This window comes from Anomaloglossus baeobatrachus, chromosome 4 (assembly GCF_048569485.1).
Source record: "Anomaloglossus baeobatrachus isolate aAnoBae1 chromosome 4, aAnoBae1.hap1, whole genome shotgun sequence".
Classification (NCBI taxonomy): domain Eukaryota; kingdom Metazoa; phylum Chordata; class Amphibia; order Anura; family Aromobatidae; genus Anomaloglossus; species Anomaloglossus baeobatrachus.
This window is the reverse complement of record NC_134356.1, coordinates 643,784,355-643,797,534: the sequence shown is the minus strand read 5'-3', so window position 1 is coordinate 643,797,534 and position 13,180 is coordinate 643,784,355. Positions and strand designations below refer to the sequence as shown.

Sequence of the window (13,180 nt, the reverse complement as noted above, 5' to 3'; positions counted from 1 at the left end):
TATCACTGGGGGTCTTATCTTATCACGGGAGGCCCTATCCTATCACAGGTGCCCTATCCTATCACTAGGGATCTTATCCTATCACTGGGGGCCCTATCCTACCATAGGGGCCCTATCCTATCACTAGGGATCTTATCCTATCACTGGAGGCCCTATCCTATCACAGGGGCCCTATCCTATCACTGGGGGTCTTATCCTATCACGGGAGGCCCTATCCTATCACAGGGGACCCACTATTCCAAAAATGGCTCTGAGAAATGAAGTGGTCAGCTATCTCCAGCAGTCCCATGGAGAAAGAATGTGTCTCCACCACATTATTCCAAGGCTGCATTTTACAGCTCTGTTCTGAAGAATGGTGGGACCCTCATTGATCAGTTGCCACCTATCACAGGATAGAACATCAATACTGTAATCCCAAGAACCACCTATCACTAACAGAAATATTATTTACCTGCAGATATATGGTTAATCTGCAGGTAAAGGCGTTTAATCTTTGGGTAGATGGATTACTGGAGCAGCGGCTACAGGGAGAAAATGAACTTATTTTCTCTCTGCAGCTGTCTGCTTCCATTCATCGGAGCAAAGCAGGGAGCAGACATTTTTGTTTTTTTCATTTTATAAGATGCATGACAAATTTAGAAAAAAAAAAAAGTAAAAAAAAATATGGGGTCCACTTTATAATTCGGTAGTCTCTTACCGGGGGGGGGGGGGGGGGGGCGTGGCAGGCGTGATGGAGCAAGGTCACAGGAGGCAGTGGTGGTGCTGGATTAGGGCGATGCGTGTGTCCAGGATGCTCACTGCGGGCACTGTGAGGCAGGAACATCCAGAAACTGTTGGTGGTGTGGGCTTAAAAGAAATTGCGCCCGGATTCGGTGCGTGCACAGATTGAGCTGTCAGATCAATGATGAGCCGAGATCTTATCTGCGCACGCTCCACCTCCGGGCGCCATTTTCCTAAAGTCCGCTGCTGGCAGATCAATGTACCGGAGGCAGCGTGTGCGCAGATGAGATCTTGAGCCGAGAGCTCAACCCGTGCATGCGCTGACTCCAGCCACCATTAAACTTTTGTACCCTTGGCCTCACCCTGCACCCCCGCTCCCTAGATCCACCATATTAGTGTATATAGACCTCAATTGTCCCCTTTCTGTTCTCCGCCACACACAGCCAATAAATAAATGCGCACGCTATGACACGGGTCCAGTTTGCTGACTGGATGCTGTTTTGCCACTTTATTGCGATTACAGACACAGATCCACAAAAAGCCACCGACGAATTCATTAGCTGCATCTCTCCGTTGCCTTGCAGCCAGCGGCGCCCATGATGGAGGATGAGGTGACCCAAAAATAGAACTGCGGATGAAATCTGCCTGATTTAAAGGGAAAGTCATGGAGTTATCGGTATTGCTGTGGAATTTTCTGCTGGTTGACAGGCATTGGAGGGGTTAATAGTGTCAAAATGATGAAAAAAAGAAACAAAAAAATCACCCCTGCTGCACTGGAGAGAAGCTCTGGGGTCTGGACTCACCTGCAGTAACCATGCACAACCTGGGGAAGCTGGCCAGGGTGGGGTTGGGGTCTGCGAAAAGCGGGAGGGTCCGAATCTAAGGTTGGAAGGCAACACAACCATCGAGGGTGCGTTCCGGACCGGGACGGGGTGAGTGTATTGGAAGTGAGGAGCAATTACGAGCCGCAAAATCTTTTGTGTTCTGCAGGAATATTTATTTTTTAACTTTGGTTTCTTCCTCTGCGGCTTCTTCTTCCTCTTCTTCACCTTCACCTTCCTCTTCAGCCTCGCCTTCCTCTTCAGCTTCTCCTTCCTTATCCTCTTCTTCTTCTTCCTCCACTTCTTCTCCTTCACCTATGGAAAAATGTATCAAATATAATGGCGGTCGTATTTCTGCCCTCCAAAGAGCAGAAAGAGTCTCACCTTCTTCTTCGGCCTCTTCCCCTCCTTCCTCCTCTGCAGCCTCTTCCTCTTCTTCAGGAGGTTCTGCCTGGGCCTCGTCTGCTCTGGAGGACTCGATGGTCTCTTCTACGTCGAGCTGTTCTTCTTGGACGTGACTGGCGTAGTATGAGGGGAAGGAGCGGGTGGACATGTAGGAGCTGCTCTGGAGGCTGTACGCGGAGCGGCCGAACACGGGAGCACTCTGCGTGTAGCCGCTGGTGATGGCGCCGACTCCGGAGAAACTCAGCCTGGTCTCCTCACCCTCAAGTAACTTTCTGCGTGAACAGGTAGAAGAAACTTAGAGGAGGCCATGATGTCAAAGAGGAGACAAAAAGGAACCCAACAGCTTTACCCAGAGCGTGGCCATGACAAGAAGGAACCCAGCAGCTTTACCCAGTAGGAGGCCATGACAAGAAGGAACCCAACAGCTTTACCCAGTGGGAGGCCATGACAAGAAGGAACCCAACAGCTTTACCCAGTGGGAGGCCATGACAAGAAGGAACCCAACAGCTTTACCCAGAGCGTGGCCATGACAAGAAGGAACCCAGCAGCTTTACCCAGAGCGTGGCCATGACAAGAAGGAACCCAACAGCTTTACCCAGTGGGGGGCCATGACAAAAAGGAACCAAACAGCTTTACCCAGTGGGAGGCCATGACAAAAAGGAACCCAACAGCTTTACCCAGTGGGTGTCTGGCATTATAGATACACTCAGATACTGTAACCGACCCCCTCATCCTGGTCCATCTTCCTCTCCATGATCCCAGCCAGGGAAATTACCTGTATGCTGCGATCTCTATATCCAGCGCCATCTTGACATTCAGTAAGTCTTGGTACTCCTTCAGGTATCTCGCCATCTCACTCTTCGTATTCCTCAGCTCGTCCTCCAGATTGTTAATGGCATCCTGTGGGTGAGAGAAGAACACAATGATGGCAGTGTCGGTGCTCCTCTATCATCGGAGGCTTTACATCTGCATTCAAAATGAAATTTCTACTACCTTGGTGACCTCTAATTTTTTACACCCAATCTCAGACTCTGTCTTCTCCTCTGTCCATGGTGCTGAACTTTCCACCAGCAGTCCGGCATTGCACAGAGGTTTCCATGAAAGTTACCATGTACCCATCATTTTCATCTCTAGACCTGCACCCGCTGCTCTGATCTGTCCAAGGTGCTTAACCTTTCACCCCTAACGCTACCCCAACCTCCCTGCTCCTCTGAGCATCTAACACCCAGGTGGGATTTCTCCACCACGCTCCTCTCCCTGCCATCTTGTGTCCTCCACTCCTGCCCTGCATCCTGTAAAGGTTGCAGACCGGAGCTGGGCACCACACTGACCCTCCAGGCTATAGGACATACAGTATATACTGACCCTCCAGGCTATAGGACATACAGTATATACTGACCCTCCAGGCTATAGGACATACAGTATATACTGACCCTCAAGGCTATAGGACATACAGTATATACTGACTCTCCAGGCTATAGGACATGTATAGTGACCCTCTAGGCAATATGAAATATATACTGACCCCCCCCAGGCTATAGGATATATATATACTGACCCTCCAGGCTATATGACACATATACTGACCCTCCAGGCTATAGAACATATATTCTGACCCTACAGGCTATAGGACATATATTCTGACCCTACAGGCTATAGGACATATATACATGCCCTCAAGGCTATAGGACATATATAGTGACCCTCTAGGCTATTATATGACATATATACTGACCCTCCAGGCTATAGGACATATATAGTGACCCTCTAGGCAATATGAAAAATGTACTGACCCCCCCAGGCTATAGGATATATATACTGACCCTCTAGGCTATAATATGACATATATACTGACCCTCCAGGCTATAGGACATACGTATATACTGACTCTCCAGGCTATAGGACATATATAGTGACCCTCTAGGCAATATGAAAAATATACTGACCCCCCAGGCTATAGGATATATATACTGACCCTCCAGCCTATAGGACATACAGTATATACTGACTCTCCAGGCTATAGGACATATATAGTGACCCTCTAGGCAATATGAAAAATATACTGACCCCCCCAGGCTATATGATATATATACTGACCCTCCAGGCTATATGACACATATACTGACCCTCCAGGCTATATGACACATATACTGACCCTCCAGGCTATAGAACATATATACTGACCCTCCAGGCTATAGGACATATATAGTGACCCTCTAGGCAATATGAAAAATATACTGACCCCCCCAGGCATAGGATATATATACTGACACATTCGGAATTAACTTGGCATTGTGACATTTGGACTGTAGATCAGCCTGGAAGTGTGAAATGCACTGCAGCAAAAAAGAATGTTATTTTTTTTTTTTTTTAAATTGTGAAAAGTTTATTCAGAGGGTCATTTATTATTCAACCCCTCAAACCACCAGAATTCTGTTTGGTTCCCCTAAAGTATTAAGAAGTATTTCAGGCACAAAGAACAATGAGCTTCACATGTTTGGATTAATTATCTCTTTTTCCAGCCTTTTCTGACTAATTAAGACCCTCCCCAAACTTGTGAACAGCACTAATACATGGCCAACATGGGAAAGACAAAGGAGCATTCCAAGGCCATCAGAGACAAGATCATGGAGGGTCACAAGGCTGGCAAGGGGTACAAAACCCTTTCCAAGGAGTTGGGCCTACCTGTCTTCACTGTTGGGAGCATCATCCGGAGGTGGAAGGCTTATGGAACTACTGTTAGCCTTCCACGGCCTGGACAGCCTTTGAAAGTTTCCACCCGTGCCGAGGCCAGGCTTGTCCGAAGAGTCAAGGCTAACCCAAGGACAACAAGGAAGGAGCTCCGGGAAGATCTCATGGCAGTGGGGACATTGGTTTCAGTCAATACCATAAGTAACGTACTCCACCGCAATGGTCTCCGTTCCAGACGAGCCCGTAAGGTACCTTTACTTTCAAAGCATCATGTCAAGGCTCGTCTACAGTTTGCTCATGATCACTTGGAGGACTCTGAGACAGACTGGTTCAAGGTTCTCTGGTCTGATGAGACCAAGATCAAGATCTTTGGTGCCAACCACACACGTGACGTTTGGAGACTGGGTGGCACTGCATACGACCCCAAGAATACCATCCCTATAGTCAAGCATGGTGGTGGCAGCATCATGCTGTGGGGCTGTTTCTCAGCCAAGGGGCCCGGCCATCTGGTCCGCATCCATGGGAAGATGGATAGCACAGCCTACCTGGAGATTTTGGCCAAGAACCTCCACTCCTCCATCAAGGATCTTAAGATGGGTCATCATTTCATCTTCCAACAAGACAACGACCCAAAGCACACAACCAAGAAAACCAAGGCCTGGTTCAAGAGGGAAAAAATCAAGGTGTTGCAGTGGCCTAGTCAGTCTCCTGACCTTAACCCAATTGAAAACTTGTGGAAGGAGCTCAAGATTAAAGTCCACATGAGACACCCAAAGAACCTAGATAACTTGGAGAAGATCTGCGTGGAGGAGTAGGCCAGGATAACTCCAGAGACCTGTGCCGGCCTGATCTGGTCTTATAAAAGACGATTATTAGCTGTAATTGCAAACAAGGGATATTCCACAAAATATTAAACCTAGGGGTTGAATAATAATTGACCCACACTTTTATGTTGAAAATGTATTAAAATTTAACTGAGCAACATAACTTGTTGGTTTGTAAGATTTATGCATCTGTTAATAAATCCTGCTCTTGTTTGAAGTTTGCAGGCTCTAACTTATTTGCATCTTATCAAACCTGCTAAATCTGCAGGGGGTTGAAGACTACTTGTAGGCACTGTATATAGTGACCCTCTAGGCTATTATATGACATATATGGTGACCCTCCAGGCTATAGAACATACGGTATATACTGGCCCTTCAGGCTACAGGACATATATACTAACCCTCCAGGCTATTGGACATATATACTGACCCTTCAGGCTACAGGACATATATACTAACCCTCCAGGCTACAGGACTCACAGTTTATCATAAATGTAAGTACACCCCTCACATTGTTGTAAATATTTTATATCTTCTCATGGTACAACACTGAAGATCTGATCTTGTGATACACTGTACAGTAAATTTGGTGTCCTCTAAATAACTGAACACACAGCCATTAATGTCTAAACCGCTGGCAACAAAAGTGAGTACACCCCTAAGTGAAAATGGCCAAATTGTGCCTAAAGTGTGAACATTTTGTGTGGCCACCATTATTTTCAAGCACTGTCTTAACTCTCTTGGGCATGGAGGTCACTAGAGCTTCACGGGAGCCGCTGGATCCTCTTCCATCCTCCATGACGACATCACAGAGCTGGTGGATCTTAGAGACCTTGCGCTCTTCCACCTTCTTTTGAGGAGTCTCCACAGATGCTCCATTGGGTTTCAGTCTGGAGATGCTTGGCCGGTTAAGCACCTTTACCCTCAGTTTCTTTGGTAATGCAGTGGGCGTCTTGGAGGTGTTTGAGGTCATTATCGTGTTAGAATACGAAGGAAGGGCGAATCATGTTCTGCTTCAGTATGTCACAGGACATATTGGCATTCATGGTTCCCTCAATGACCTGTAGCCCCCACAGCAGGCAGCACTCATGCATTCCCAAACCATGACACTCCCACCACTATGCTTGACTATAGGCATGATACACTTTTCTTTGTACTCCTCACCTGGTTGCCGCCACACACGCTTGACACCATCTGAACCAAATAAGTTTATCTTGGTCTCATCAGACCACAGGATATGGTTCCAGTAATCCATGTCCATAATATGCTTGTTTTCAGCAGACTGTTTGTGGGCTTTCTTGTGCATCATCTTTAGAAGAGGCTTTCTTCTGGGATGACAGCCATGCAGACCAATGTGATATAGTGTGCAGCGTATTGTCTGAGCACTGACAGGCAGACCCCCACCCATGTAACCTCTGCAGCAATGCTGGCAGCACTCATACGTCTATTCTGAAAAGACAACCTCTGGATATGACTCTGAGCACGTGCACTCATCTCCTTTAGTCAACCATGGCAAGACCTATTCTGAGAAGAACCTGTCTGGTTAAACTACTGTATGGTCTTGGCCACTGTGCTGCAGCTCAGGCACATGGTGCTGCCAATCTTCTTATAGCCTCAGCCATCTTTATGTAGAGCAACAATTCCTTGTTTCAGATCCTCAGAGAATTCATTACCATGAGGAGCCATGCTGAGCTTCCAGTGACCAGTATGAGAGAGTGTGTGAGAGATAACACCAAATGTAACACCCCTGCCCCTATTCACACCTGACACCTTGTAACACTAATGAGTCACATGACACCGGGGAGGGAAAATGACTAATTGGGCACAATTTGGCCATTTTCACTTAGGGGGTGTTCTCACTTTTGTTGACATTAATGGCTGTGCCTTGAGTTATTTAGAAGGCACCAAGTTTACACTATTGTACAAGCTGCACACTGACACTGCACATTGTAACACGGGGCAGATATGCAGTGCTGTCCCATGGAAAGATATAATGAAATATTTGCACAATTTTGAGGGGTGTACTCACTTTTGTGATGTACTGTATACACTGACCCTCCATATACAGCCCTGTGCACATCAATAACTGAGTGATGTCTCTGATTACTGACTGATCAGGCTCCACGCTGCCCCCAGTCCGTCCATGCAGGCGATATCCCCTCCCCCCAGTACCTCCCTGCCAGCGATCTCCCCCTAGTGCCTGCATGCTTGCGATCTCCCCTCTTCCCGCAAGCTCGCGGTCCCCCAGTCCCTCCATGTCTGTAATCTCCTTTCCTCCCAGTACCTGCATGCCGGTGATCTCCTCTGTCCCCCCATGCCGGCGGTCCCCCAGTCCCTTCATGTCGGTAATCTCCTTTCCCCCCAGTTCCTGCATGCCAGTGATCCCCTCAGTCCCTCCCTGACAGTGATCTCCCCCCAGTACTGGCATGCCGGTGATCTCCTCTGTCCCCCCCATGCCAGCGGTCCCCTTGTACCTCCATGCCTGCTATTTCACCCCAATACCTGCATGCCAGTAAGCTCCCAGTCGCTCCATGCCTGCGATCTCCCCTGCCCCCAGTACCTGCATGCTGGCGGTCTCCCGGCATTCTGCCCTCCCCCCAGTACCAGCATGCCGGCGATGTTCCTTACCCCCAGTACCTGCATGCCAACAGTTCGCTCAGTCCCTCCCTGACAGCAAACTCCCCCCTCTCCCTCCATGCAGGTGATCACCCCAGTGCCTACATGCCTGCTATCTCCCCCCCAGTACCTCCATTCCAGCGGACCCCAGGACCTGCATACCAGTGATTTCCCCCCCAGCATCTGCATGCCGAAATTCCCCCTCCCCCAGTGCTTCCATGCAGGTGAACTCCCACTGTACCTGCATCCCGACAATCTCCACCTCCCCCCAGTAATTGCATGCCGGTAATATCCCCCTCCCCCAAGTACCTCCATGTCTGCTATCTCCCCCTCCCCCCAGTGCCTCCATGCTGGTGATCTCCCCCCTCCCCCATGCTGGTGATCTCCCCCCTCCCCCATGCTGGAGATCTCCCCCCTCCCCCAGTGCCTCCATGCTGGAGATCTCCCCCCTCCCCCAGTCCCTCCATGCCGGTGATCTCCCCAGTATCGGCATGCCGGCGATTTCCCCCAGTTCCTCCATGCCCTTCTCCAGTCCCTCCATGCCGGCGATCTCTCCCCTCCCCCAGTCCCTCCATGCCGGCACTCCCCCCAGTACCTGCATGCCGGCGCTCTCGCCCCTCCCCCTCCATGCCGGCGCTCCCCCCAGTACCTGCATGCCGGCGATCTCGCCCCTCCCCCTCCATGCCGGCGCTCCCCCCAGTACCTGCATGCCGGCGCTCTCGCCCCTCCCCCTCCATGCCGGCGCTCCCCCCCAGTACCTGCATGCCGGCGATCTCGCCCCTCCCCCTCCATGCCGGCGCTCTCCCCAGTACCTGCATGCCGGCGCTCTCGCCCCTCCCCCTCCATGCCGGCGCTCCCCCCAGTACCTGCATGCCGGCGCTCTCGCCCCTCCCCCTCCATGCCGGCGCTCCCCCCAGTACCTGCATGCCGGCGATCTCGCCCCTCCCCCTCCATGCCGGCGCTCCCCCCAGTACCTGCATGCCGGCGATCTCGCCCCTCCCCCTCCATGCCGGCGCTCCCCCCAGTACCTGCATGCCGGCGCTCTCGCCCCTCCCCCTCCATGCCGGCGCTCCCCCCAGTACCTGCATGCCGGCGATCCCCCCAGTACCTGCATGCCGACACTCCCCCCAGTACCTGCATGCCGGCGCTCTCGCCCCTCCCCCTCCATGCCGGCGCTCCCCCCAGTACCTGCATGCCGGCGATCTCCCCGCTCTGCTTGTCCTCCAGCTCCTGGATCTGCCTCTCCAGCGCATCGTTCACCCCCCGGCAGCCGTCGATCTCCAGCGCTTTGGCTTTCAGCAGCCGCCGGCTCTCGGACACCTCGTCCTTGGCCGTCCGCACCGCGTCCGTGTTGCGCGCCGCGCTCTGGGTCAGGACGCTGAAGCGGCTCTTGAACCACTCCTCCGCGGACTGCATGTTCTTGGCCGCCAGCTTCTCATACTGCGCCCGGATGTCGCGCAGGGCAGAGCTCAGGTCGGGCTTGGACACATCGACCTCCAGCGAGATCTGCGCGTACTGGACCTGCGACTGCAGCTGCGCCAGCTCCTCCTCGTGCACCTTCTTCAGGAAGGCGATCTCGTCCAGGAGGCTGTCCATCCTCTTCTCCAGCTCCACCCTGGCCAGGGAGGTCATGTCCGCCTCCTTCCTGATCTCCAGCAGCCTGGCCTCCGCGTCCTCCCTGCTCAGCGCCTCCTCCTCGTAGCGCGCCTGGATCGCCCGCAGCGCCTCCTCCAGCCGCTCCCGGTCGCTGCGCAGGGTCTGGCGGTCCCCGATGGCGTCCTCCTGCGCCAGGCGCAGCTCCCGCACCTCCTGCTCGTACAGGTCGCGCAGTCGGGACGGCTCGCTGTGCTTCTGGCGCAGGAGGAGCAGCTCGGCTTCCAGCACCTTGTTGCGCTTCTCCAGCTCGTGCACCCGCTCGATGAAGTTGGCGAAGCGATCGTTCAGGTCCTGCAGCTGCGCCTTCTCCTGGGTGCGCACGATCTTCAGGTCGCTGCTGATTGCGGCCACTTGGGTGAGATCCAGGGAGTCCGCGCCGGCCATCAGTGTGGAGGATGAGGAGGACGAGGAGGCATAGCTCCGGCGCACGGAGGACAGCGCCGGGGAGTAGCTGCTCCTGCTCGGGGACGCATAGCTGCTGCGGATGTGTAGTCGGGGCGCGCTCTCCACCACCCTGCGCTTGTACGAGCTGCTGTAATACGGGTCATAGCTGTAGGAGCTCATGGTGCCGGCTGCGAGCAACTCCGGGCTGCACATCTACTTATAGGACGGGGCACAGAGCTGAGCATGCGCACTGCGAGCCCCAGCACCAAGGACAGCAGCAGAGCACTCCCCAGATCCGCACACAGGACAGCCCTCTGCAGCACAGGGACAGGCTCCCCCTGCAGGACACACGAGGGACACACAGCGCCGAGAGCAGCCTGCGGTCAGGAGCCGGGACAGTGCGGAGAGGACGAACCGAGGCCACAGCTATGGGGGAGGATATAGTATAAAAGCTGCAAATCAAACGGATCAGTGTGATCAAGGGCTTAGAAAAGCTGCAGGTAATACGCCTCAAATGTACTAGCCAAGAGAGAGATAGAAGGATAGATAGATAGATAGATAGATAGAGGGATAGATAGATAGATAGATAGAGGGATAGATAGATAGATAGAGGGATAGATAGAGGGATAGATAGATAGATAGATAGATAGATAGATAGAGGGATAGAGGGATAGAGGGATAGAGGGATAGATAGATAGATAGAGGGATAGATAGATAGAGGGATAGATGGATAGATAGATAGATAGATAGATAGATAGATAGATAGAGGGATAGATAGATAGATAGATAGATAGATAGAGGGATAGATAGATAGAGGGATAGATGGATAGAGGGATAGATGGATAGATAGATAGATAGAGGGATAGATAGATAGAGGGATAGATAGATACATAGATAGATAGATAGATAGAGGGATAGATAGAGGGATAGATAGATAGATAGATAGAGGGATAGAGGGATAGATAGATAGATAGATAGAGGGATAGATAGATAGATAGATAGATAGATAGATAGATAGATAGATAGATAGAGGGATAGATAGATAGATAGAGAGAGAGATAGATAGATAGATAGATAGAGGGATATAGATAGAGGGATAGATAGATAGATAGATAGATAGAGGGATAGATAGATAGATAGATAGTGGGATAGATAGAGGGATAGATAGAGGGATAGATAGATAGATAGAGGGATAGATAGATAGTGGGATAGAGGGATAGATAGATAGATAGATAGATAGAGGGATAGATAGATAGATAGATAGTGGGATAGATAGAGGGATAGATAGATAGATAGAGGGATAGATAGATAGATAGATAGATAGTGGGATAGATAGAGGGATAGATAGATAGTGGGATAGATAGATAGAGGGATAGATAGATAGATAGATAGATAGATAGAGGGATAGATAGATAGATAGAGGGATAGATAGATAGATAGATAGATAGATAGATAGTGGGATAGATAGAGGGATAGATAGAGGGATAGATAGATAGATAGATAGAGGGATAGATAGAGGGATAGATAGATAGATAGATAGATGGATAGATAGATAGATAGATAGATAGAGGGATAGATAGATAGATAGATAGATGGATAGATAGATAGATAGATAGATAGATAGATAGAGGGATAGATAGATGGATGGATAGATAGATAGATAGATGGATGGATAGATAGATAGATAGATAGATAGATAGAGGGATAGATAGATAGATTGATAGATAGATAGAGGGATAGATAGATAGATAGAGGGATAGATAGATAGATGGATAGATAGAGGGATAGATAGATAGATAGATAGATAGATAAAGAGAAAGATAGAGGGATATATGGATAGAAAAAATAGATAGAGGTATAGATTGTATGATCACAGTGCACATACAGACATTTGCTGATATTACAGAATTCCACTGTCTATTTATCCTTACTCACTTCCCACCATCCTAATATGTATATTAAATAGCAGCTTGATATAATCACATAGGTCGGTCCCAATTCATCAAGACCAGAGTTGTTTTTGCCATCGTTGATGCGGGGGCGCAGTGGAGTCTGAGCCGTCTGATTTGCTACAGGGGTATTTCTCAAGTTGCCTCTTGAGCAGCTCGCAGCTCTGCAGTCTCCTCACCTCCTGGTTCTGGCGGCGGCTCTCCTTCTCCCTGACTGACAGCTCTGGTGATAGCATTAGTAGAACTATAAAAGTTCTGCTATAAGGCATTCAGCTATCAGTGAGTCCACTCTGTTATCATTGTTTTTACATATGGAGATATTAGAACAAGAGCACGACTGAGGACAGTGAGAGCCAAAGCTGTGATTAGGAGACCTGCTTTTGGTGCGAGTTGGTGATTTTGCAAGAGTTATAACAGCAGCTCAACAGGAGCTGAGAGATAGGGGGGATGAGCAGCAAACTGCTGTATAGAAATCAATGGGCAGAAAAAAGGTGGCTGGTATGTTAGGAAATATCCCCACCCCTGGAATGTCGCCTACTCTGCAGCTCCATGGAACCTAGCTGTACACTATGTAAGATAAAAGCTCTCATTGCAGGAGTATTACAGCAGATAGAAAAAGAAAGTCAATTGCAAACTTGCCTATTTTTATAATGGCTCACTAATTAAAATCACTTAAGAACACCCGTTTATGAGGTGCACTGCTCTTAATGAATCGGGTGCGTCTTAAAAATGGTGTGGACTGTCAAGATTTGTAGCGTAAGGTACACAACAGCTTGAATACGACAAGTGAGCATCACCATGCCCCGTTCTGCCCCTGTCCCACCCCAGCTCCATCCATTTTGGCGCAGTTTGCCAAATCTAGCATGAAAACAACAAAACTCGCAAAAGTTTGCATTTTGTAAAAATGTTATGACTTTTCAAAGTGTTAAACTTTGATGAACCAGGGAATAGTGTAATATTGGAGGACCAGTTGGAGGACCCTCTGTTACTCTGGTGGGCCAGTCTGACCCCGTAAATTTCCTCTGCTGCACATGGTTGTGGGTAACACCGGAGCCCGCACTACTTCCCCTCTGCTGCACATGGTTGTGTATAACACCGGAGCCCGCACTACTTC

The 13,180-nt window shown here is 49.8% G+C and overlaps 1 protein-coding gene across 1 annotated transcript; it reads right to left on the bottom strand.

The window, feature by feature from the left end:
* Window positions 1–1,195: 1,195 nt before the first annotated feature.
* NEFL (neurofilament light chain) lies at window positions 1,196–10,321 on the bottom strand. The gene is made up of 4 exons (XM_075346468.1): window positions 9,266–10,321; window positions 2,722–2,846; window positions 1,926–2,218; window positions 1,196–1,856 (listed from the first exon to the last, which is right to left on the bottom strand). Exons 1-4 carry the CDS (start codon window positions 10,295–10,297, stop codon window positions 1,717–1,719), a joined length of 1,590 nt encoding a protein of 529 aa, XP_075202583.1. The 5' UTR covers window positions 10,298–10,321; the 3' UTR covers window positions 1,196–1,716.
* Between the last annotated feature and the right edge of the window lie 2,859 nt (window positions 10,322–13,180).